The 27559-nt window shown below is 41.1% G+C and overlaps 1 protein-coding gene across 3 annotated transcripts; it reads left to right on the top strand.

The window, feature by feature from the left end:
* On the top strand, positions 1-27297 carry tppp (tubulin polymerization promoting protein). 3 transcript variants are annotated; one of them, XM_072560572.1, is made up of 4 exons: positions 1-83; positions 13075-13402; positions 21378-21531; positions 23419-27297. In XM_072560572.1, the coding sequence occupies exons 2-4, from the start codon at positions 13086-13088 to the stop codon at positions 23617-23619; spliced, it is 672 nt and encodes a 223-aa protein (XP_072416673.1). In that variant the 5' UTR covers positions 1-83; positions 13075-13085; the 3' UTR covers positions 23620-27297. The 3 variants fall into 3 exon arrangements, with proteins under 3 accessions (XP_072416673.1, XP_072416674.1, XP_072416675.1); XM_072560573.1 differs by having other exon boundaries at positions 14-83; positions 13078-13402; XM_072560574.1 differs by lacking the exon at positions 1-83 and adding an exon at positions 9286-9302 and having other exon boundaries at positions 13078-13402.
* Positions 27298-27559: the final 262 nt, after the last annotated feature.

The raw sequence follows: 27559 nt of genomic DNA, 5'->3' as shown, positions 1-27559 counted from the left end.
TCGCTCTCCAGCCCCCGGGGGACTAGCGCTGGGTCTGTTCTCATCCACTTCACCTGCCTGTGTCCGGACTGCCCGGAGAACCTGTAAGTATCAGCAAGGGAAGATCCGTGCTGACTATGGGGGCGTGTGCCATTCACAACAAACAAGGTTAAAAAAAAAGGGCAAACCATCCTCGGGCAGGAGGGCTGAGGTGAAATGTTTACACCGTCTGGCTGTTGGAAGATGAGCAGTGGGACTCCTTTGCCTTGTACCTAGAGCCCTGGTGTCTGTGCACTTTTTTTAAACCTTGCTTGGGTTGTTCGTACAAACAGGATGTGCTAGCAAGGAGCTTGACTTTCAGGTTTTAACGACAAGTTGTATTTGCCCTCTTCTTGTCTGAGAGTAGGATGTGCAAGGCTAGAGGAGGTCCTCGGAGCAGTTTGATTTTTTTTTCCAACGTCCTCTGCAGTCTGTGGAAGCGTTTTTGATCTTGCTGCTTTACACCACTGTGACAAAATGTAGGCAGCTGTGCTTCACAGCACCAATAGAGAAGTTGCCAATCTGAATGGCATGATTTCGATAGTTATTAATTCGAGCCCATTAACACGTTGTAGGGACAAAACGCCGCAAATGCTGGAAATCTGAAATTAAACAGAAAATTCTGGAAATTCTTTGAAGGTCAGGCTAGGGGAGCGTACTGCTTCAGGTAGCTTTGTCGATACCGATTCTTGTTGGTTTCATCAATTCCACCGTTAACCAAATTATATAAATTACCCAAATAATGGGAGTTGTTATCTGGCCTGGACGGTAGCTGCAATTGATTTTTGTTGTTCTCAAGTGAGAAGACGGGGTAAAGCATGATCAGAACTTTAGCTTCTGATTCACGTTCCCCCTACCCCATCTCCTTGAAATGACAAGAGGTGAACTTTTGATCAGGATCAGCTCAACCTTGCCTGTGAAATGAAAGTGCAAATGAACTGAGCAACGGGGCGAAGCATGAAGACTGAATAAGGAGGAGTTTCTCCTTCCACTGGTAACTTCCTCCTGCAGGCCAAAGATGAAAAAAAAAACTCCTTTTGGGAGAATGACATGCTCATCAACTGGTGTATTTCCATGTACTGTACAGCAATCACCTGGTGTACAAGCAATCATCTGTGTTAAAGTATTCTACATTAACACCCCAAGGTGGTAGGGGCTGTTGTTTATTCCCCACGTGGACATAAATAATTTATTAAAACTAAGGTATGCGGGGGGGTGGGTGGTGATAGTTGTCAGGAAAAAGTTTCTTTTTCATGCAATGGGTTAGTAAATGTCTAAAATGCTCTGCTCAAGAGGCGTGGATGCTGACAGAAATATCATTTGACTATATTGCAGTGTTATGAGGCGAGAGTTTCAAAATAGTTCAGGAGAGTTATACTGGACTTGAAATATTAACTTTGGTTCTGTTTCTTCTGATACTACAAAACATGTCGGGTTCCTCCAGCATTCTTTGCTTTTATATTATAAGAGTATCAAGGGATATGGAAACTTGGTAGATAAAGTGGTTAAAGTACAGATTAGCCATAGTCTAATTGTTTGACAGAGCAAGGTTGTGGAAATGACTTATTTGCATTCTTGCACTCCCACTAATTTCAATGCTTAAAATTAGGGTGGGGAGGCAAATTACTCAACTTATTCTAAACTGGAATTTAAAAAAAACTTTGATCTATCTTATACATCAATAAATGTTATTTACCCTGAATGGTTGAGTTTTAAGTTTAAATTGGAATGAGTCAGATATAATTTCATTGCTTTGCATACCATTTAAGAAAAATAATGCAGTGGCAGTAACCCAGCGTCTATATTCAAATTAGGAGACATGCTTTTCTTTTAAATTCAAATTAGAGTATGGGTGCCACTGGCTATAAGTCAGCACTCATTGCTCCACCTTTTTTTTTGTGGCTTCACTCCAATTTCTCATCACTCCCAATTCATGTTTGCCTTCGTCGATAAAATGTACCTCCTGAACTGTAGCTGTTTTTTCCCATCATATTGCTGACAAGCCAGTTTCCCTTCTGAACTCCTACATGGGTGGTGTTGGGATTGGCATTCACTCCTCAGCTCCTGTTCTCATCCACTTCAAACCTACCATTATTACCCTTCTCAAAAATCCAAACCTTGACTCTTGTTGTCTTCGTAAAGTACTGCCTCATTTCCAAGCTCCTTTTTATTTTCTGAATCACTTTAATTTGTTGTTACGTGCCAAAGCAGTGCCCATTTTTACAATTGCAGAGTTGAATCTCTCCAACCAGGTTCCACTATAGTTCTGAAACACCTTGAATAAAGCTCATAAATGGCACTGGTGTGACCATGATAAGATATCCCTGCCCATCCTTCCTGGTTTTTTTTCAGTCTTTTACATAATCATCTTTCAGTCGGTCTCCTCTGTGATTCAGTGGGATTGCCAGTGTGCGGTTTATCTAATTGTAACAGAAAATGATCCACAGAGATTTCTTTTCCCATGCTCATTACCTCCGGAATCTTCTAAGCACCTATCCTTGACCACCTCCTTTTTCCCAACACATGTTGGCCCTGGCAGACATCACCCAAAAATATGATTTCATATTCCACATTTGAATTGATGACTCTTGGCTCCACTCAGAACTTTCTTCTGGATTAGTGGTGCTGGAAGAGCACAGCAGTTCAGGCAGCATCCAAGTAGCTTCGAAATCGACATTTCGGGCAAAAGCCCTTCATCAGGAAACCTCCACTCAGAACTTTGTCAGTCAATTGCTGCATTGTCTCTGATTAGTCAAATTGCTTGACAGTACCACCTATTAAATAAGCAGTCCATTTGTCCAGTTAAATAAAACAATTGTCTTTAGTTTTCACCGCAAATCTTGTTCTTTTCCCATTGGCTCCATCTCTCCCACTGTCGATTTTTCTGAGGCTGAAGTGGATTTTGTTTGTTTGTAACTGTGTAATGGTACTAAAAACTGAGATAAACTTCCCACTATACCTCTGCTTCATCACCAAAGTGGCCTAATTCCATCTCCATTTCAATTCTGATGCTCAAACCCCAGTCACTGCTTTTGTGACCTTTAAGCCCTGACAATTACAATGCTGTCCCGATAGGGCAACTCTCCATCTTCCAGTGCCCCTCAACTGAAAATTATCCAAGAGATTCTGTCCTAATTCTCACCATGTCCCTTGCAGTCATTCTGTTTCTGCTTGCCAGCCTACATTGATCCCAGGTGTGACAATGCTTCAGTTTAAAAATTTCACTGACACCCATGAATTCACCCCATCTTATCCATGTAACTCCCTTTGCAACTCTAAACCCTTGAGATCTCTGTACTCCTTCCAATTCCTGCATGCTGCGCAACCCTGATTTCATTGTCCACCATAGTGACCATGTCTTAACTGTCTCTTCTCAGTGATTCGCTTCCTGGACCTTTCTGCCTCACTAACGCTTTCTCAACCTTTAAGATACTCCTTAAAACCTCTTTGATCAAGTTTCTCTCCTGCCCTCATATGCCACTGTTTCATATAGCTGTGCCAAACTTAGCTTTGGTAACGCTCTTATTTGTGACTGGGCTGTTTGACTGAATTAAAGGTGCTATTGTGATCCTAGTCTTTGTTGTTGTCCATTTAGAAGATAAATTACAGCAGTCGCTGCGGCCCAGTAAGAGATTTCAGAATTCTCATACACTGGTTGCTTTGCTCTTCGGGATAGTGGGGATTGATAAATGGTGAATACTTCACAGCTAAAAATAGCAAATGGCTAACTTGTTCTGTTGCATTTGAGCCAACTCCATGCAGATTCATTAAGAAAAGGGACCAGTGTAAACCTTTCACTACCTCAAGACATCCCAGTGCTTCACTGGCAATGACACTTTTTTGACATGTGGTCACCATTCTAAGAAACACAGGACAGATTCTTATAAGGGTCTGAGCTATGTTGCCAATGGCAAGATTCATGGCAGAATCAAACAAGGTGCCTGGCAAGGCTGTTCAGTGTTGGGAGCATTCTGCTCTTCCTTTATGCTCTCGCTAAGCAGCAGGACGCGTTTAGATTAGATTCCCTACAGTATGGCAACAGGCCATTTCACCCAACCAGTCCATACCAACCCTCCAAAGAGCAACCCACCCAGACCCATTCCCCTACCTTATATTTACTCCTGACTAATGCACCTAACACTGTGGGCAATTTAGCATGGCCAATTCACCTGCACGTTTTTGGACTGTGGGAGGAAACCGGAGCACCCTGAGGAAACCTATACAGACATGGGGAAAATGTGCAAACTCCACACACAGTCGCCCTAGGCAGGAATCAAACCCAGGTCCCTGGTGCTGTGAGGCAGCAGTGCTAACCACTGAGTCACCATGCCACCCCTAATGTTTCTCACTAGGCTATGGCAAGTTGTCAATAGAAGGGGATTGTAGTTTGTTAAACGATTAGTAACTAATGGACCACATTAATATGTAGCCTCTTACCTTACCAAAAGCACTAGACAAGGTCGGCATTGAGATTCCTTGATGTGGAAGTCAGAGGGGGTACCTGGTGACTTCAGTTTGTCAGTGGCTATGATGAAACCTCCATGTTGTTCAGCACCAAACGGCATCTGAGGGTTTGATCTTCAGACACCAGCTCATCCATGGACACTGGCATCTGATATTTGAAGCACAGAGCTGCAGTACAGGGTGCACTGGTGACCTGCATTGTAAGGCTGCAGCAGGGACATTTTCTGTGGAGGGATGGGCATCCAGCTCGCTGCTTGCCTTGCTGATTAGCACAGTTACTCAGCTGTTCGCTTGCTTTGCTGGTCAGTAGTCCTCAGTGAAGGGTGCATACATCTTGCTGTCCAGCAGTGTGCCATATTCAATTTCACCATGTGCCAGAAGCTTGCACAGCAAGCACACTCTATTGCATATCCATGATTTCCATGGTGAAGCCTGTTAGGCAGGGGGGTCCCAACACTGTAAATTAGGGCCGGCACCCAGTTGGCATGTTCTCAGCCTCTGCAGTCTGAAGTCTGGGTCACAGTCTGTCCTATGGCTACAAAGCAACCAGTCCAGTGAGTAGGGCTAATGGGGTCAGAGAGATGTGCAGCCACCAGTCGGGGCAGTTCTTGTCTGGGGCTATCTGGTTTGCTTGCTCAAGGGAAAGGGCCACAGTGTCTCAGTGCAGACCTAACTCTGCAGCTGGCATGGAGGGAGCCTACTTTACTGTGGAGTTATTGGCTGTTGAGGTTGATTGGGTGACCTAAGGGGAATTTTGTTGACCCTGGCATGCCCAAGATTGTCTTGCCACAGGCAAGTGAGCCCTCCTTGGCTGTAACTTCCAGGGGACAGTGCTGTGGGTTGGCATGAATGATTTGAGCTAGCAGGTAGGGCATAAAGGCTATTGAAAGTGGCATAGGGTGATTTGGAGTACATGTAGAATCATCTATGTAGAAATAGGTTTAAAGGTATCACGGGATGGCGTGGGTGATCTGAGGGGGTATGGAGGATGATTGGTAGACTGTGGAAGATGAAGGATGAAGTTGGCAAGTTCCTTAAAAGCTGTTGGGAGCTGGCATAATGATTGGCAAATGAAAGCAGGTCTTAGCTACAGTGATAGTAAATTTAGATTCCTCTGGTTTGAAGTAAAATATTTTGATGGATGTTATTAACCTTTTTCATTTACATTTTTTAATTTGGTTAAAAGAAAACATTAAAGTATTGCAAAAATGTACCTTAACTTGCAATATGTGTTTAGTTTCCATGTATCTTTGTCTCCATAATATTGTAGATTTAAATGGTGAGCTTTGGCACTGATAGTGAAAGCTGACTCAGAGATGTTCTTGAGCTTGATAGTTAACGTTTGTAGATAGCCGGGCTGTTCCTTCGTGATAAGTCGTTCTGTACCACATCCAACAGTACTGTCCCGCTGTCATTTGGTGATCATTGCTCAAAAACAAATACTCAGAAATGACTGGGAATTAGTTTTTGATACTGGTAATTCTTTGTGACGGTTTGATGTTGTAAAGGAATCCAGATGTAACATTCCCTCTAAATATTATGAATTTAAAATAAACCAACTTCTACTTCCCTCCTTCTCCATGAGCCAGAATTCATGAACTATGGTAATTTATTTACTTCATACAGTTCGAACAGATACTTGAATCTGATGGTTCAATGTGTAATGGGAAATTGGACTCGAGAAAATGTTTAGAATGTGCACTAATTACCTTCACCATGTCACTGAGTTCCTGCACTGATTCAGTCCAATATTGCTAGCTTGTCTGTTAAAGATTTCTGTGCAGTAAATTCTAATTTAAGCTTCTTCTTGCTTCATTGTCCAGCCTGCACCTTCATTGCCAGTTTCTGATTTCATCTCCTAAAGACGCTGACTCCTGAGGTACAGTCCCACAGTTCTCTGGCATCCCTTGCCCAAGTGCATGTTCTGAATGAGTGATCTGGATTTTCCTGTATAGATCATTGCATTAGCAGTCAGCAATCTTGCCTTATTTGGCCCCAGTCTTCTTGTTTGCTGAGGTCAATCGCGGAGTCCTCCACTGTCAAACATAAAATCAGATCAGAAGAAGAGGGCATTGGTTTAAGCTGAGACGGGAAAGATATAGAAGGGACCTATGGGGCAACATTTTCATGCAGAAGGTGGTGTGTGTATGGAATAAGTTGCCAGGAGAATTGGTGGAGGGTGGTACAATTATAACATTTAAAATAATTTTGGATGGGTATATGAATAGGAAGGATTTGGAGGGAAATGGCCAAATGTTGGCAAATGGGACTAGATTAATTTAGGACGAGTTGGACTGAAGAGTCTATTTCCATTCTGTACAACTCTGACTCTACAGATACCAATGAGGAAGGCCATCTTACTCATCCACGTAGAAAAACGCTTAATTTCTGTTACATTCAACTACTTATTTATAAATATTACCCAAACACTTTCACCACTTCCCTACACAAAACAGCAATGTCAGAGAAAGACCATTGGATCAACAGAGTCTGCCAATTCCGAAAAGTAAAGCTGGGAAATTCCTTCTTGATCCCCAAGCATTGAAACAAGAACTAGGGGATTATGATAGGCCATATTTCCAATTAACTAGATGTAAGCCTACTGTGACTGATAGTGTTATCTGTACTCAAGAACTTGTTACGTTCCCTGGGAAAGGACAGTAGAGGGTCTGCTCTCACTGAATGTTTCAATAATCTGTTCCAAAGAGTAATGACAGTATCAAAAAGAAGCTTAAGCTCTCCCATGAATAGTAGGTATTGCGGCCTCAAATTGGCTGGAGCTCTCATGTTACCGTGGGACTTTTTTACAGTTGTGGAAACTTAATGTAAGATACTGTTGGCATTCTAGCAATGTACTTAAGTGTCCTTCGTCCAGTGTTGTCCAACGTGTTAACTTTAGTTCCAAATGGTGCACTGCACCACAATGTGATTAGGTGCATTTCCGTGGGGACCGGTTAGCTCAGTTGGCTGAATGGCTGGTTTGTGAAGCTAACAGCGTGGGTTCCGTTCCCACACTGCTACAAAAGTCCCTCTTTCTTGATCTCTCCCCTTACCCGAAGCATGGTGATCCTGCAGTCAAATGAAAGATGATCTAAGGAGAGAACAGCCTTGGGGTCCTCTGAGACTATGTAGACTATGCCGTTACCTTTGAATTGCATTTCTGATTGAAAGGTGATGAGTGGACACAATGGTTAATGATGTGATTTGGTGCTCTTTACCAAACAGTCTGTGGGTTGTACTTCTCTTCTGGTTTTCATGTCCATTGTAGTTGACATGATTTCAAAGCTGCTTGCATAACTCCTTAACTTTTAACTGGTCTCCCACTTCCACCTTCAGGGCAGCACAGTGGCTCAGTGGTTAGCACTGCTGTCTCACAGAGCCAGGGACCCAGGTGCAATTCCAGCCTCTGGTGACTGTGTAGAGTTTGCACATTCTCCCCAAGTCTGCTTGGGTTTCCGTTGAGTGCTCCAGTTTCCTCCCACGATCCAAAGATATGCAAGGTAGGTGGATTGGCCATGGGACATGTAGAGTTGCACAGATAGGGTGGGTCTGAGCGGGATGCTCTTTGGAGGGTCGGTGAAGACATGATAGGCCGAATGGCCTGCCTCCACATTGTAGGGATTTTATGATGATTCTAAAGTTGAGTCCATTCAAGTTTATGCTTCCCACATCCTAACTAGGTCTTGTTCAGGAGAAAGTGAGGACTGCAGATGTTGGAGATCAGAGTCGAAAAGTGCGGTGCTGGAAAAAGCACAACAGGTCAGGCAGCATCCGAGAAACAGGAGGGTTTATGCCTGAAATGTGGACTGTCGTGCTTCTTGGATGCTGCCTGACCTGCTGTGCTTATCCAGTGCCGCACTTTTTGACTAGGTCCTGTTCACCCATCACCCCATGGGCTTCACAGAATTATTATGGTGCAGAAGGTGCCCATTGTGCCTGCACCAGCTCCCTCTAATCTGGACCCAATCTCCTGCTTTTTGCCCCATATTCCTGCACACTATTGCTACCCCAAAAATATCCAATGCCCTCTTGAGTATCTGAGTTGAACTGTATGTGGGGAAAAAAGGTTCTTTTCCAGCAGTTTCTGTTTATGATTGCCAGCAGCTGCAGTTCTACTGGTTTTTACCCAGTTCAACTGTGTGAAATTGGCAAGAAATGTAACAAAATAAATGGAAATTAATTCAGTGCTTTTCAAGCAAGTTGTGCAACCCAACTCTCAACAGGCTGCTGTTTTCCACATTCTGGCATGCACAGAGATTGTCCCAGCCAATGGGGAAAGGACCTACAGACAAATACAATGACACATCTGTAATTTTCTTTTCTGGTTCTGGTGCTGTGGAAACTACCCCATAATAGAAACAGCAGCAAGTGCCTGGGGGGCAAAGATATTCCCAAGGAGTTTCTGTACTAGAAACAGACCGCAAAATGGCATATTACAGAGCACAGATAATGGGTGTGGATTATGACTGTGTAAAATTGACACAAAATCGATGACAGCTCTTTCCTGATTGGAAGCAATACTTGCTTGAGATTTCAAGCTGCTAACTCAGTACTAACTGTTTTACAGCAACACCCAAGGTCGAGGTCTATTCCAATGACCCTTAATGGAATGGTAATGTTACTGGAATAGTAAGAAGCTGAGACCATTGATCCAGGTTTGACAGTTCAAATCCTGCCACGATGACCTAAGAATATAGTTTCGGGAATGAAACCTGCCATTCTTACCTGGTCCGGCCCATATGTGACTTCACGCACAACTCTGAACTGCCTTCTGTAGTGCACTAGCAAAGCACTCAGTCATAGCAAACCCACAGAACTAGGTACTAATAATAAATACTGCCTTTTGCCTGATTCCTAAATCTCAAGAGTTAATAAGGGGGATGCTAAAAGGATATACAATTATTGGTGGGAGCAGAGGAGTCAGTTGAGGGAACGATTCAATGAGGGGCTAAAATTGTACGCAGTTTGGACAAATTGGATTCTTTATTTGTATAGTATTTGGGAACAAAACTCCAATGTACAATTTAAGGACAATGAAAGAAAACCATGAATTTAGGAGGATTTTGTTTTTAACTGAAACAGAGGTGAATATGTCAGAGTACTGGCCCAGAATGGATGAAGACATTTTAATGTGTGTCAGGAAGAAAGAAGGTGACCCTTGTCAACAAATAGGATTCAGTGTTATTAGAATGCTCCATAGAAATACAATCGCAAAATTATAAAATTATAGAATGGTTGCAGCGCAGAATGAGGCCATTTGGCCCATCTTCATTGTAATTGACAAACCTTACTGAACTCTGTATTATAATAGTGGCATCATGTCAACAGTACTTCATTGTGTGCACTATATAAATGCAAGTCTTTGAAAAGTCAATTGTGATTTTGAGAGCTATTGGGAGAATTTTGTTGGCAATGTAGGATAGTAGTTATCAATAACATTGTGACTGTTGTACACTTTAATGAATAGGCTCCATTTAAGAAAGGACTTTTTTGTTTGACTCTGACCTGTGTTGTTTAAACAGAGAGGCCATGTGGAAAATCTTAGACAAGATTGGATGACCTGATAAAGCAGTAAATTCGCAATGGTCAGCAATGTTGCTTGTGGTGAATGCATTGATCTATTTAAAGTAATACGTGGTGCGAATGAGGTGTGTGTCTTGCACATCTGTGCTCTTCAATATATTCTTTGCTGTCACGCTTTCTGGGAATTTGATTGATATGTTGATGGGATGTCTACCAAATTTTGACCAGATGGCACACTTTTCAACTGAGATGACTGAAACCCTCAACCAAAGAATCAGAGCTGGTGGTAAGAGAAATGCAGCGACTCACAGTATAAGTTGATCCTCCAAGGCAATTCTGAGGGAGTGCTGTACTGTAGGAAGCACTGTCTTTCAGATGTGACATTAAACAGTGTCCCTATCTGCTCACTGAGGTAAATGTCAAAGGTGACATGCGGTTTTCAAAGAAGGGTTCTCCAGGAGTCTTGATGTTTACCCCTAAACCATCAACAATGAATATAAATGATCTGGTCAATTATATCAGTGCTATTTGCTGTTTCGTATATTCAAGCCAACTGTTTCCCTGCATTATAACTGCAGCCTACTAATAACCATACCTTTGGTGACATTGGGAGTATGGCCTACAACAAATCATGGACTGTTCAATAAAAGTGCCTGGGGACCTATGTCCAATCCTAAGCTTAAGGAAGACAGGTGATACTGTAACAACTACCACCTAATTCTGATATATCCCCCTACTTCCTCCAGTGATAATTGTGAATACATGTTTTTATTGTCAGTCATGCAAAAATACATGCCCACTCCATCTGAGCTGGGATCTATCTGCTCAATGCTTCATTTCTAGGCCTACCTGCTCCATGACAATCTGCAGTGTGGACCACATGGTTCTCCCATGTGTTGCCCAAGATGTTTCAAATGCATCTCAGTTGTTCAACTGCTTACTTGTTCTGGCATAGATGGTCTGTACCTCATAGACATATAGAGGGTGGGTATTACAACTCTGTTAATATTGCTTCAAAGAAAGGTAAAGTTGTCTCCAGAAATGTCTGTCTTGACAGCAAGACAGCAAATACAATTGCAAGAGCATGCTCAGCATTTGCTGCTTTGCCTAGAAGACCATGCAGGAAACAAGGAAATAAACAAAAGCTTGCTTTCTATACAGTTCCAGTAATATCTACCCTCCAATTTGATGTGGTGGTGGCTAGATAAGCTGTTTTGGTGATGATGCCTATGAGGTAAATATTGTCCAGGACTCCAGGAATAGCTCCCTTGTGTTTCAGAATGGTGTCATGGGATCTTTTACACCTACCAGAGAGGGCAAGCCCAACGTTGGTCTAATATCTTGGATGAAAGACAGTTCACCACTTCCACAGTGTTACATTGGAGGGACAGCCTTGATTTTTGACTCCTGAGTAGAACTTTCAAGCGTGCTACAAACTGAGCTTCAACTGGCGCAAGCTGTCTGACTCGAGCTATGGGATGAATCTGTGATCCTGAAATAAAACTATTAAATAACTTAATCGAAAATGTGGCATTTTTATAACATGATATAACTTCTGTAAAAGCACAAAGCTTTAGAAAAATCTAGGGTGACGTATTAAATGTGTTACAACCCTCTGTATGCAGTAGCTTTTATATTGCATCTGACCTTTTTTAAGAGTTGTAGAAAACTAATGTGTGGCAGATTTTTCACTCCGTTTTATGCAGCTGGTTGGCTTTCTAAAGTCAATCCAAGCTGTGAGTAACATACACGTAACTCCCAGGTGCTCAGCGCAGCATTACAATTGGATGGGATGGTTTTCGATATGTGTGGGCACTGAGGAAAGTAGACCAGCGCGATCTCAGCTTTAATCCCTGGTCATTATGGATCTGGCTGCTCTCAGGTCAGATTAAACCTGGGCCCCTCGCCTGGCACAGCAAATGAGGGGGAAAACCTTCCTATAATGGTGACTTCACCCTATGGGCACGAAGCTTGTTAATAAAGCATGATGTTCATACACAAAGAGTTAAATGCTGTGCATGATCAGAGTGCAGCTGGAAACTGGCAACAGCCAGTGACTTCAGGTGATCTTGAAGTAGGGTACAAGAAAGTATCAATATAGTAAAAATAGAATTTGCTGGGGAAACTCCACAGGTCTGGTGAGAAAGCAGTGTTAAGATTTTGGGTCCAGTGAGCCTTCTTCAATATGACTTGCTGGAGCATGGCATCTTTCACTGTGGAAGTGTTAAGGGCTCCATATTCTGTGGAAATTTTTGGAGAAGACCCAACTATCTCAATGATGTTCTTTATTATTAGAGGAATTAGAAATGCAGTTCTGTTTAGTGTCTGAACTCCGTGCTATAATGACTGAAAGCTATGTTGCTCTTTGAATATTTGAATCTTATTGAATTGTTATTTTTAAACCTTCACTTGCTACTTGCTTTAATGTAGTTTACATTCAACTACATTTTCATCACTGGAGCCATTCACAGATAGGAAGGTTCCATGGTTAGAGATCGAATAAGTTCTAATGTGCGAACTCTTTCTCTAATCTAAGCATTTATTAGCGTTTGTTTGTAAAGTAGCAATCCCAAGGTGAGGCCTACACTTGATATATCATACCTTTCAAAAGCTCAATGTGCCAAAATATGTTTTCGTGACAATCGTTGTCATTGTTGAATTGTAGAGTACAAAATTACTAATTTTGCAACCTTACTGTATACAATCAGTTATGAGTTAAATAACAAGAAAACTATTAATTGGGAATAAGGTTTGGCCAGTGTGGTTTCTTAACTGGAGCATAAATGCAATCTGTCACTGTGTAAACAAAGGCTTGTACTGAAACCCTCTGCATGCTCTAGAAAAGATGATCAGTGTAGAGAAATTGGCAAAGTTACAGGCAATTGTTACTGCAGTATTGCAATGTCAAAGGAAACCCAATGATGTACTTAGTTTAATATCTTTTATGCCTTGTAAAAGAATATTGCCTGACAGTATTAGTGACCATTAGAATGCGTTATGATCATAATAAAGGTACTGCCTCCTAATGTTTTGAAGTGCAATCTGATGAAATACTATCATTTCTCCCAGCAGTGGAGTTAATGGCTGACTGCAAAGCCAAACCAGCAAGAGGCAATATGGACCAACTTTCCACCAAGATTCAGAATGATCGGATACAGGAGAAAGCAGCCACACGACGCATGTCCAATTCAAATGGCACTAACGGGGGAGCTACCACACTTGATGAGCTCAGTGACCTTGAAGAGGCCTTTAGAAAATTTGCTATTCATGGAGACACGAGAGCCACAGGAAGAGAGATGAATGGCAAAAATTGGTCAAAACTGTGTAAAGACTGCAACATCATTGACGGGAAGAGTGTGACAATCACCGATGTTGACATTGTGTTTTCCAAAGTCAAGTATGTCCTTTATCTACTGTTCAGTCAATGGGCAGCTGTTCTTTCTTTGAATTATCATTTTCATCTCCAATTGTTCTCACCTGATGTAATCTTTTTCTATGGCTAGGCAAAATATTTTACTGTTATCAATAAATTAATGTATCACAGCAATGGAACTTAGGAGTTACTGAAATTGTTATGATCTGTTAAAAAGATTTTTATATGAACTACCAAAAGAAATGAATGGGACAGAAAATCATATGATTTATATTCTCTTTTAGGATCTGGTATATCTTTATATTAAAATTGTTGGATTTTGTTGTTGTGTTTTCCAAAGTCAAGTATGTCCTTTATCTACTGTAAATTCCCTTCCACCCAGAAATGAACTGCCATCTTGGTTTCATTGACTGAAATAGGATTGAAGTTACAGCAGAGCCCCAGGTTTCACCACCCATGGAGTTTAGTCCTATACAGGCTGGGGATTATAACAGCAGCAGACAGGAACTGAGGTGCTTTAGTGACTATGTATTTATGTAGAGATATGTTTATGAATAAAGTATATTTTGAAATTTAAAGACAGCAGCAGGCAGGAAGTGTTCATAACTAGGGACCATAGTTTAAGCATAAGGGGGTAGACCATTTTGAGAAATTTCTTTACCCAGAGTGTGATGAACCTGTGGAATGTGCATCACAGCAAGTGGTTATGGCCAAGACATTGAGCTTTTAAGAAGGAGATAGATCTAGCTCTTGTAGCTAAAGGGATCAAGAGATCTTGGTGGGGTAGGAGAGATTAGGATATTGAGTTCAATGGCCAACTCTGATATTGATTGAGTTTCTTGAAGAATTAACAAAGAAGATTGATGAGGGCAGAGCAGTAGATGTGATCTATATGGCGTTCGACAAGGTTCCTCATAGAAGACTGATTAGCAAGGTTAGATCTCATGGAATACAGGGAGAACTAGCCATTTGGATACAGAACTGTCTCAAAGGTAGAAGACAGAGGGTGGTGGTGGAGGGTTGTTTTTCAGACTGGAGGCCTGTGACCAGTGGAGTGCCACAAGGATCGGTGCTGGGTCCTCTACTTTTTGTCATTTACATAAATGATTTGGATGCGAGCATAAGAGGTACAGTTAGTAAGTTTGCAGATGACATCAAAATTGAAGGTGTAGTGGACAGCGAAGAGGGTTAACTCAGATTACAACAGGATCTTGACCAGATGGGCCAATGGGCTGAGAAGTGGCAGATGGAGTTTAATTCAGATAAATGCAAGGTGCTGCATTTTGGGAAAGCAAATCTTAGCAGGACTTGTACACCTTAATGATAAGGTCCAAGGGAGTGTTGCTGAACAAAGAGACCTTGGAGTGCAGGTTCATAGCTCCTTGAAAGTGAGTTGCAGGTAGATAGGATAGTGAAGAAGGTGTTTGGTATGCTTTCCTTTATTGGTCAGCGTATTGAGTACAGGAGTTGGGAGGTCTTGTTGCGGCTGTACAGGACATTGGTTAGGCCACTGTTGGAATATTGCATGCAATTCTGGTCTCCTACCTATCGGCTGGGGCTGTTTTCCCTGGAATGTCAGAGGCTGAGGGGTGACCTTATAGAGGTTTACAAAATTATGAGGGGCATGAATAGGATAAATAGACAAAGTCTTTTCCTTGGGGTCGAGGAGTCCAGAACTAGAGGGCATAGATTTAGGGTGAGAGGGGAAAGATATAAATGAGACCTAAGGGGCAACCTTTTCACGCAGAGGTTGGTATGTGTATGGAATGAGCTGCCAGAGGAAGTGGTGGAGGCTGGTACAATTGTAACATTTAAGAGGCATTTGGATGGGTATATGAATAGGAAGGGTTTGGAGGGATATGGGCTGGGTGCTGGCAGGTGGGGCTAGATTGGATTGGGATGTCTGGTCGGTGTGGACAGGTTGGTCCAAAGGGTCTGTTTCCATGCTGTACATCTCTATGACTCTATACTGAATGGCAGAGCAGACTTATTCTGTTTTGTTTTTAGATATTATGTCACTAACCAGTCTTTATTGCACAGCTCTCAATTTGTCAGGCCGCGGTCATTAAAATTCATCCCATTATACTGTGGATCAATAGTTGTCTATTGTCTGTCAGGGAAAGAAGCCTACATCCTTCTCTTCTAAATGAGAGCAGTGGTTATAATCTAAATTTGTTGAACTCAATGTTATTGAAGGCGAAATGCTGTAAAAACTTAATCAAAATACGAGGCGCTTCGCCTGAGCTTCCATTGGAACAGTGGAGGATGGAACTGGGATAGAGAAAGTTGTACACAGATCCACTGTGTGAAGGCATATAGCTCCTGTATCTATGGTCAAACTGGATAGGTAAATGGAACTCCTGATTTACTGAGTGGAATACCCAGCAAGTTAATAACATGGTACACTCTGTTTTAGTTTTCAATTCCAGCTAAGGTATACCAAAGGGAATTCTTTTTTCCCAAACAGAGTCCACTCAATAAATGCTGTAACAGAAGGGCCACCACTTTAAAGATGTTTAGAAATAGGCACCCCTAATTTTATATCCTCAAACTCAGCTGTCATCTTGCTGAGAGTAAGGATGAGGGAAGTGGACATTGAATTTCTGCCATTATTTTGCGTTAAAGGTTGCTCTTCAAATTCTAACATTTTCATATTATAGGTCAGGAAAAGAAAAATAAAAACTTGCATTTGCATAGCATCTTACATGACTTCATTGTTTCCCAAATCATTTTGCAGCCAATGAGATCATTTTATAAGCATTGTTATAACATAGGGAAACACGGAACGAATTGACACCCAGTAAGGTGTCAAACAGCAGTGTGATTTAGGCCATCATCTGGTTTTAGGTGTTAATTAAGAGACACGGGTTGGTTTGGGCTCAATGTCTGCGTCCTTGAAAATAATTTACACTGTTTCATGTAAGGCGGCCATATCAATCTTTGATTTGCTGCCAGTTGGCAGGAGAACGGAAACAACCATCTACTGAGGCAAAACTCAAGCCTTTGGCCTCTGTGAAATGGATTTGAACTGTGCCCACAGCTGTAGTTGTTACTGCAGGTTTATCATAAAACAGATATTGTCAACAGCTTTTGGTCCAATGCTTCTCAGGTTACTGATCTTTAATCTTTTTTTCTTCATTCATAAGACGTGGGGCCACTAGCTAGACCATTGTTTATTGTCATTCCCTAACTGGAGGAAGTGGTGGTGGTGAGCTGCCATCTTGAACTGTTCCAATCAATGAGGGTACCCTGAGTGCTGATAGGAAGAGAATTTGACCCAGCGAAAGAGAAGGAATGGTAATTATAGTCCCAAGTCATGATGATGTTTGGCTTTGAGGGGGACTTGCTGGTGGTAATACATCCAAACTTCTGCTTCACTTGACCTTTTATGTAGTGGAAGTCATGGGTTTCAAAGAATATTTCAAAGGAGCCTTGGTGAGTTACTGCAGTGCAACTTGTAGACGATACACACTGCTGTCACTCTGTGTTGGTGGTGGGAGGACTGTACGCTAAAGTGGTGAATGGGGAGAGCTAATAAAGTGGGATGTTTGCTTTTGGTGGTGTTAAGTTTTTTGAATGCTGTTTGAGTTGTCATTGGTGTTATTGCATTCCTGACTTGTACCTTGTAAATGATAGACAGGCATCAGGGAGATAGGAGTTACTTGCACAGACTTGCTAGCCTCTGACCTGCTGTTGCAGCATTTATATAGCTGGTTTAGTTCAGTTTCTGGTTAATGGTATCCCTTGGGGAGTTGACAGTGAATAGTTCAACAATGATTTCGCCTTTGAACATTAAGAGCGATAGTTAGATTCTCTAGTATTGGAAATGGTCATTACCTGGCACTTATGTCATATGAATGTAACTGGCAACATATGAACAATTGCACTTAATAATTGCAAAACCCACTTGTGTGGGGGCAAGAATTCCAGATTTGTTTGAGGAAGAAATGCCTCCTGAATTTATTTCTAAAAGGCCCAATTCTACTTTTAAGATTATGTTGCCATGTTGTGTACCTTTCTCCACCATTGCATCAGTAAGCCTCAATTTCCCTATGTCTATCCTATCAAATCCCCGTCTCGTTTCAAGGCTTTGGTAAGGTCACCAATCAGTCTTCTACACATAAGGCAATCTGTCCTCAGAATTTACAATGGAAGCTTTGTCAGGGTAGTCATTGAACCAAATGACTAAACCTAGAGAAATATTAACATGTAACTGTGAAAAGAATAGAGGGTCATTGTCAATGTCCCTGGGATCCGGGATGTCACCCAGGTTTTATATTAACGGGCCTGTGTACTAAAAGGCTTCCTAAGACACACTTTTGAATTTTTACATTGAGACTATAATCTAACAAAGAAATCCTGCTGTCTCCTAAAAATACCTTGATTCACCTGTTATTTCGGGGAAATTTAACGATACTTTGTTTAGAAAACACAGATAGTCTTCCCTGTGGGTGACTTTTGGAGCCACAATTCTGAAAGGAAAGTTAGTACACCAATGGTAAAATGAAGTCTTTCTGAAGCCAGGCAGTGTCTGATAAATTATTGTCTCCAGAGAGATGCTTCCTGAGTACATTTAACTGAATACTTTCCACTAACTTTCACAGCTGAATAGCAGGAGGAGAATGGGGTGCACATTCTCTGACTGCCTTCTGGTCTACAGAGAAATTAATAAATGTGAATTTTTACTCACTTTGCATTAGCACATGTCAAAATGGTGCCTCTTTCTAAATGACAGTGCATGCCTTTGCAAAGACATAATCATTTCTTACTTGCTGTATCCTGGGTACACTCATGTTGGTCCTAAGATACCATATAGGAACAGATGAGTGCTTGTAGGTTTGGTCATGAACTGCCAAATATTCTGCAATTCAATATTCTACAATATTTATGCAAACACTTGTTTTCTTGAAAGAAATCTTTAAGCTTTCTCATGATTGACCTTTATATGGTGTCTTTTACCACCTCAGGGCAATGGCCAATGATTGCTTGATAGATATTGAGTTTTGAGTGAGCTGAAGTATAAGTCAAGTATATATGCTTACCAAAAAATCATTAATTCCATCTCAAGTTTATGTAAGGCCTGGTAGACGTTTTAAGAATTCTGCTTTTTTCTAAATTTTGGAGCCTTTAACTTTTGTACATGTAATCTGACTTTTTATTTGAAAAGTATATTCCAACATGTGGCTGCACAGTATAATAAATGCAAATATTTATCTATGAAGACAGCTTTGTGAAGAATTTATAGCTTTAAGTGACACATAGAGATCTCCTCACTGGATCCTGGGTTCTGTCCATCTCCAATGAAACCTTTCTCTGGAGACTGTGCAAACTCCACACAGACATTCTCCTCGTGTCTGCCTGGGTTTCCTCTGGGTGCTCCGGTTTCCTCCCACAGCCCAAAGATGTGCAGGTCAGGTGAATTGGCCACGCTAAATTGCCCATAGTGTTCGGTATATTAGTCAGAGGGAAATGTGTCTGGGTGGGTTACTCTTCGGAGGGTTGGTGGTTGGTCCGAAAGGCCTGTTTCCACATGGTAGGGATCTAATCTAATCTAATCTGAAGACAAATAGGCTGTCTGATATTGGTAGAGTTTTGGCTCAGTGGTTAGCACTGTTGCCTCACAGTGCCAGGACCCAGGTTCGATTCCAGCCTCGGCTGACTGTCTGCGTGGAGTTTGCACATTCTCCCTGTGTCTGCGTGGGTTTCCTCCAGGTGCTCCGGTTTCCTCCCACAGTCCAAAGATGTGCAGGTCAGGTGAACTGGCCATGCTAAATTGCCCGTAGTGATAGGTGCATTAGTAGGGAGTAGGGGAATGGGTCTGGGTGGGTTACTCTTTGGAGAGTCGGTGTGGACTGGTTGGGCCGAAGGGCCTGTTTCCACACTGTAGGGGAATCTAATCTAATCGAAATGGGATATAATTTTCTTGGACTATAATGCTTTTCCCCATGCTTTCCCACCCGTTTTCCTGCCACTGATTATCAGCTGAAGAGCCAGGAAGAAATCTTTTCTTTATGCACGGTGTTGATCTGATCTGGAGTGCACACCCTGAAAAGGATATTGGGAACAGAATCAATACCAAGTTTCAAAAGGGAAATGAATAAGTGCACTTAAGAAAAAAATACCCAAAGTTGGAACAGTGAAATATTCAACCTTTGGGCTTTTGAGGGAATGGGAGAATGAGAAAGTTTCACCTTGAGATACTCTCTGAAGTAATGAAGTTTATGTGAAGAAAATGTCTGGCCGCAGTTGTGTGAAACTACCTCTCCAGAGTGGTTGATAGCAGCTGCTACATTTCACTGTAGCTTTGGCAGTTTGGGTGACAGGTGTGGAATCAAAGAGGAGACATTAGGAGTCTCCCAATCAAATCTACCTTCAGGCACCCACAGGCTTAACCTCCATTGGGGTGTGGAACTGTCTGTCACCAGGAAGATTCTGGCAATGGCGTTAATCAGTCCACGACTGGACATTAACTTCAACGGGTTGACCACCCACACCCTTTAAGCCGGGCTGAACAGCAGGCTCCCAGTCTGGTGCCTCAGTTGCAAAATGTACATATAATTCTGCCTGGAGGCCGGTCACCATGGCATTGGGAAGACCCCACCCTTAAAGAGCAGACATGTGTTGAATAGCTTTGCTGTGTGTTGCAAGTATCAATTAAATTTAAGTGGATTTTCAAAGCCTTTTCAGCATCAAGATGTATCATTGCCTCATTGCACATATTTTGGATTTGTTGCTTTGCGCCTTCTATTGATAGTATCTTGCAATGGGTTTGAATTGTTGTCGTCTTGTCTTTGATTTGTTTTGCCATCCAAGGTCTCACAGTGAGCAACACGCATTGATATTCGGTCATGTTCAGTGGCCCCACTCCTGACCCTTTGGCACTCTTGGCTGGTACTTTAGTGCTGTACTGAAGGGCTGTGTTGTCATAAGTGATCTCTTCCTTCTCAACTGGACATAAAAGATCAAACAAAGAACAAGTGATTCTGCCTGATGTCTTGGTCAGTATTTACTGAAGCAGATTATCTGGTCATTTACCTTATTACTGTTAGTGTCTGTTTATTGTACACAATTTAGCCTTTGCACTTCCTACATTCCTGCTAATCCCTGGAAGCTCAAATACACAACCAGCTGATGGAGTGGTGCTCCGAAAGCTAGTGTGCTTCCAATTAAATCTGTTGGACTATAACCTGGTGTTGTGTGATTTTTAACATTGTACACACCAGTCCAACACCGGCATCTCCAAATCATGACTAATACATAGAGACTGTTAATTCTTGGACTATAGGACAGCTACAATTCACTTAAGCATTGATTAAACCCTGGTACTTATGACAGTTCCAATACACAGAGGCTGTTAATTCTTGGAATATATGACTGCTGTAATATGCAGGGGCTGCTAATACTTGGAATATGTGACAGCTCTAATACATGCAAGCATTGATGATCTCTGAAACACATGACAGTTTTAATTCACTGTGACTGCTAATTCACTGAACTAAAACCTGGGGCCACTAAAGATCAAACCAATTAATAAAAGCACTTGAGTGAAAGGCATCAAATTAGATTGCGGAAGGCTGAAACTCATTGCTTTTTACTCCGGTTAGGGGAGGGAAGCGATTCTACCAGAAGTGGACTCATCAACTCAAAACATGTATCACAGGAGGTGCTGCATATTTCTGATAAGGTTATCAACTGAGTCCTCTTGTCTGTTAACTCATTCCTCCATGCATTTCTGCTTGTGACTCATATTCGTTTCTCAATCTGTGACATAAATCTTGTTGTCATTTCACTGATGTGACCACAGGTCAAACATACATTGTTGGCTGTACTATTGGAAACTCTAGGATTTTTTCTTTCTGTACATCAAGGAGCTTTACAGTGAGGTAAATTTTGTAAGAGATTATGCATGGTTAGTGCATATTGGGAGAAAACATTCACAAGGTTGAAAACAAAATGTTCTTTAGGGTATGTTTCTGATAGCTGTGAATTTGTGTTCCAGGGCGAAATCTTTTAGGACTATTACCTTTCACCAATTCGAGGATGCCCTTGAAGAGCTCGCACAGAAGAGGTTTAAAGGGAAGGTCAAGGAAGAGGCAATCCAGGAGATTCACAAGTTAGTTGAAGGGAAGTCCCCTGTTGTTTCAGGAGTAACGGTATGTTTTCTCATCGCTATGTAACATAATCATCCAGTACCTGGCAGGCAGTGTCCTGTTTAAAGAGGAATTAACCCAGCTGCTGGATTAGGAATGGCCTGTACTCTCCTTGTAGAAGAGAGTTCTAGAGACAATCGTTGGCCTACAAAAGTTATTGAAATAGTGGATTAATATGTGACAACAGAGTTTCGCAGTGTTTCTTTGGTTCAATGATTATTGGTTGTAGGTATTACAAACATTAAAAATTTGAGTTACCAGAAACTGAGGTCAAGTGATCTCATCCCAATAGGATGCAATTTTCAGAAAAAGCATGTCTTCCTGTTTGAATTTCTTCCCCGCCAATTATTTTGCCATTAATTGTCCACTCCTAATTACCCTGAGAAGGTCCTGCATCAGCAGTTTGGGACAACTGAGTGTCTCCTGAAGAGGGTAGTCCATATTGGATTGGGACTACGGTCATGTGTATCCCAGGTGGGGGTGATGAAAGCCGATTTCCTGCCTGAAACTAGCTGAGGTTTTACATCATGGCCAATTTTATGGATTCTAGACTTCTTTCTGTTTAAACTGAATACAAATAATCAAGTTGCTATGGAGACATTTGAACCATTGTTATTTGTTAATAAGCAAGCAAGGCCTCTGGATCACCGGTCCAATATCAGAATCACTTCCACATCATGAGCCCTTTATCCAGGCTGACATGTCTGTAAAGCACTGAATGAGTGCTGCATTGTCAGACTGATCTCTTCCACAAAGCATGTCAGGCTGGGACCTTGTCTCCCTGCTCAGATGGATGGAGAGGTTCCAGTGAAAGTGCTTAAAGAAGAGTGGACATTAATCTCATTGCTGTTTGTATGATCTCGCTATGCATCAATCAGTTATGTTTGCTTGCATAATGACAGTAAACGCACTTCACAAAGTAATTAATTGGTTGCAAAGCATTCTGAGTCATCACAAGTACTTGATCGGTGCCATATAGTGGTAAGTTCTTTGTCTGCTTAACACTTGGGTTAGATGCCTGGAATTGGCATTAAGATTCTAGCTCCAGCTCCCTGCATTATCAAAGTGTTATTGTGCATGTCTAATTTGGTTTCCTGTAGAGAGGTAGCAGCACATTTTCTGTATGTATTATTAATGCTATCCAGATTCTAGACAAAGGTTGCCAAAAGTGTTAATTTGTTGTCTGCAAACAGACCCTGTCAACATAAATCTTGCACAATTTGTTTTGATGCACTGTTCTGCAAGGTGTTCTTATGTAGACATCTATTTGAGCACATTGTGAGCTAGGCTAAGCAAAGTCCAAATGCTAGATAGATCTATCCCTAGTGTAAAGCCCCTGGGACAGTTGGCTGTTTATGAGCATCAAACTGAAAGAAGAAAGACCTGCATGTATAAAGCTTTGTCTTTGACCTCAGGATGTTCTGAAACAATTTAAAATCAATTCCGTACTAATGAAATGTAGTCACTGCTGTCATGTAGAAGACACACAGCAGCTATTTATGCTCAGCCAGCTGCCCCAATGAGAAATGAGTTACGGTGCCAAATAATCTAATGGTGGTTTTGGTTGAGAGATAATTGTTGACTCTCAAGGACACCAGAGAGAATCATGCCTTCTGCTTTGATTTGGTGTTGTCATCTGAGAAGGCAGAAGGAGCACAATTGAATGTCTCATCTGAAACATAGAAGGTCTGCACAAAACCAGCAGCCTTGTTAATGTGCTCAGTTGTTGGTGTGGGACTTAAACCTGCAACCTTCTAACTCAGAGACAACAGAATGTCACTGAGCCAAGGTAACATCTTGTATAATCTCGTTATGCCCTAAATTTGCTTCTTTGTGCATTAAATAATCCTTTATCAAGTGTAATGTTGGTTTAATTGTTTTCTCCTGCAGAAAACTGTGCTATCTCCCACGTTGTCACGACTTACAGATACCTCAAAGTTCACTGGTTCCCACAAAGAAAGATTTGATCAAAGCGGAAAAGGCCGAGGAAGAGAAGGCAGAGAGTACTTGGTTCAGAATACTGGCTACGTAGTGGGATACAAACACGCTGGCACATACGACCAGAAAGTAAAAGGGAGTAAACATGACTAGGTTCTTTTCCAACATATGTATCACCATCTACTTCCAATGCACCTTGGGAGAACAAATCAAAAGTAGGAACTCAAGTCGTTATTGTTTATTTCAAAGTATTTCTAGTTGGTTAGAAAAATCTTCCACACTTTCTTTAGAAAGGCCATAAACCCACACCCCCTCCCATTACCCTGCCACCATCATTGGCCAACTATCAAAATTATTGTCATTTTTGAGTGGCTCTTGGTAATCAAGTACAGTCCACCTTTTGTTGATGGCCATTGGCACCTAAGCAGAGGACCAGTCTTTGAAAGGACAACTCTCAATAGCTCAATATCATAAACATTTGAACCGGTTCGTGATGCTGCATTACAGTCATCTCTTTGGATGGCTTTCAACTCATTTTGTGTTAAGAACGGAACCTATGTTCAGTCCAAAGATCCCTGCATTACAAGATGCCTCTCCCCACAGCAACTGATGAGACAGGGGAAAATGCCCAAGTACTCTGTTTCATAAAATCCTCATCCAGAGTTGGTAATGAAACATCAAACTATACCTTGTAAGAATGGGTTCTCTTCAAACGCTGAGTGGACATGAAGACATAGGAAAAATGCAAAACTGAAAGAGGCATAGAAGTGTCAGTCTCAACATGTCAGGTATAAATGTGTGTCATCTTTGATAGTCCTGTTGTACAAAATGTCCTTACAATTTAGGTGGTCAATGGGGAAAGAAAGTTTCACCACAACATTGTGAAAATTGCATTATGGCAAAGAAGCTATTGGTGAGAAGGCATCTGTCGGCATCACTCTAGCAATACGTAGTTTTCTAATATGGATCAACCGCTGTGCCCCTGAAAGATGTGTTCGACATAAATGAGATAGGACTCTGCTGCAAATAGCATTTTACCTGCCAAAAAAAGGTCAATTATATCTTAAAGTGTTGAGATTTGGTCCGATCAGCCTTTTGAAGAAAATAGGATGGGAGCTGGTGGATGTAATCAGTGAATTTGGAAGGTGACCCACAGGCACTCAAAGAACTGCTTTGACTGAATGGTTTTTGTTGTCAGTGGCAAGGACTGTCAGCATGTTGTAGTAGTGCACAAGGAACATTTGAACAATCTGAAGGTATGGATCAGTCAGTGATGGGTTAACCATAAGGATGGTACAGATGAATCACACCCTCAATATCATCACAGACTTTTGCCATAATCCTAATATCTTTCAGCTAGTGGAATTGGGATAAATTGACGTTCGACAGTTTTAATGATTCTCAGTCATATCCTGAAAGGTTTCTGCTGAAAGAAAATAAAAGCTGGAGATTGATGTTTCTATATTCTTGCACAAATGAAAATGACTAAGTTGCCATAACATCCATGGAGAGGAGGGGGGGGGGAAAGAATGAATGTTTATCCTCTCAAACAATTCCATTGTTTTGTTGTGCAACATAAATAGGAATTGTATTACACTTTTTCTGTAGACCCAGTTCAACTTTGATTGTAACAATGTAGAATCTGTTAAGTACTAAAGTTGATTGTGATTCTGCTTCCAAAAGTGTATGATTGGCACACTTCCTTAGGCTTCAAGAGAGACATTTATCAACCAGTCTATTCTGTTAAAGGGAATAGAATGTATAACTGCCATTGTGAATGTGGTGGTGGTAGACCTTATATTACACATTCTTGCCTCACTCTGCTCAAATGAGGAATTGGAAACTGGCACATAGTGCCTTTGTTCTCGGCAACAACACTGATTCATTTCATTCCACTTTATTGTATTCCAGTAAAGCTGCTGTCTGTTCTTAAGCTAAGAGCTGCTTTATCTTATCTTGGAGTTTCTCAGTGAATTATTCTCTCTGTATGCTTCAGCAGATTGATTTTATACTGTATGGAATGGCCCTGCTATAACTGCAAAGACAACAAATGAATGAAAGTTGTAGCTGATACCCTTCTGAAGACATAAGTGCACAGGCAGAGCATAGCTTATAAAGGGGATATTGGGGGAAGCATCGAATGAAGACTTATGTATGTGAAGACTTTAATTAACACTTTAATAACAAAGAATCATGGCTATGATTTCAAAGTTTTATGTTGGGTTAGTGAAAGTCTAAACATCAGACCAGTTGGGTTCCATCCTGTGTGAACTGCTCATAAAGTATACAAAGTCAAAAATCACATGACACCAGGCTATAGTTGCGCAGGTTTATTTTAAACCATGAGCTTTCAGAGCTCCCACTCTTTTTTCAGTTAGCTACTTTGTCCACTCCAGTCCAACACCTGCATCATAATATGGATAGAAGAACTAACAGCTGGAAATAAGTTTGATTATGACAGAGTTTATAGGAGTGTACTACACATTCCATCAAACACAACATAGGAGCACTTTTCATCTAATCGCTATTGATTGAGATTTCCAAATTGCAGGTTACCCTTTCTAACCATGGCCCAAAGGTTTTGAGTATTTGTTAAAATCAAGTGTGATATTCTATCAGATATCTTCTTTCAAACTTCTCCTTTCTTTTGCATCTGCTGTTTCTTTAGCTTGCCCTCTCCCCTCCACTTTTTGTCCTTAATCATCTATGGAAGCCAGATTCCATCCATGGGTTTCTCCATGACTGATACTTATTCCTCCAACAGTTGCCTGAGAGGAATCAAATATATTGTTGTCAAAACACAAGTTTCCCCTGCATTGGAGGTTCAGCCTTTTTGAAGAACTGGTTACCTTAACCTTGCAGGAATATCGGGGCTACCGTTTGAACAAGTAACAGGGAGTCTATTGTCCTAAGATGATACTAAATATCTTCAGAATTTGTCAAAAAAAAAATCAGCATACCAAGGGGAAAAAATGAAATGCAGCAGAAATATAATGGTTGTGATACATTATAAAACGCTTCAAAGATTGTTCTGCGGTGGTTAGTTATGCTGAAATCAAATATGTAAATTGTATGTAAATAGCCAATCTCAGTACGCATAGGTCGATAGTGGGGTATTAGCTGCATCGAAAATTCCAAGTTGAATAATCCTCAGCATGGATCATTGTTCCATTAAAATTGACATGTTTATCATTAATTGGATCATAGTCAAAAATAATTATGTAATGTATAGATCTAAGCTTTGTCAATTTTTAACATCACAAATCCTAACTTCTACCAATATATAAATATAGTTCAGATTGTGCACTTTACTGTAAGGTCATTACTATTCACAGCACAATTAATTGCTGCTCCTTCAGTGGTAACTGAGGTACTGCTGATATTTGCTTTTTTTTGTTGAATTTGGACTTGTTTTTGACTTTCCATCTAATATGCACTGTAGAGACGCTCAGATTTAATTTGCTGTTTTAATACAATCCAACAATCTGAAAATCTCTCGTAAGTAATGCTTGATAACAAATCAAGAATTGCAATTAAAGCCTTCAGCTTTCCACTGTACATATTGCCCAAGGCCAAGCACTTTAATCAGTATTCTGTTCCTCCTTCACTAAAAGGCAGTGGAAAGGACATACATGGTCTGAAGGTCAAGAGGGCTCAGAGGAAGCTATGGGTGTTGTGAATAGTTCTTTCTCTATAGAATTACACCCTTATTTTTCTACATTGCTTGCTCCAACTATGTATCAGAGGCTGCCAAATATTGCTACATCGTAAAGCTAGACTGACTAAATTTTGTAAGAACAATAAATGAAATAAAATCTATTTGTAAAGCCATGAGGGTACTATGTAATTATTTTCATCCATTGTATTTTTTTCATAACTATGACATTGGTCTGAGAGTTGAGAAACAGAACAGTATTCTATCTGTTATATTTGTATAGATTTGCTTCTCAATTCAACTGGCTTTTTGAAAAATAAACATTCTCAGAAGAAAATTAAGGCAAAAATCTCATAATATTAACCTGTCATGTTGTATGCAGTATCTATTTGGTAGGGTTAGAGTCCGAGAGATGTACAGCATGGAAACAGACCCTTC

The sequence above is a fragment of the Chiloscyllium punctatum genome, chromosome 41, assembly GCF_047496795.1.
Source record: "Chiloscyllium punctatum isolate Juve2018m chromosome 41, sChiPun1.3, whole genome shotgun sequence".
NCBI classification, from domain to species: domain Eukaryota; kingdom Metazoa; phylum Chordata; class Chondrichthyes; order Orectolobiformes; family Hemiscylliidae; genus Chiloscyllium; species Chiloscyllium punctatum.
The sequence above is the reverse complement of the archived record's forward strand: the minus strand, read 5'-3'. Positions and strand labels throughout refer to the sequence as shown.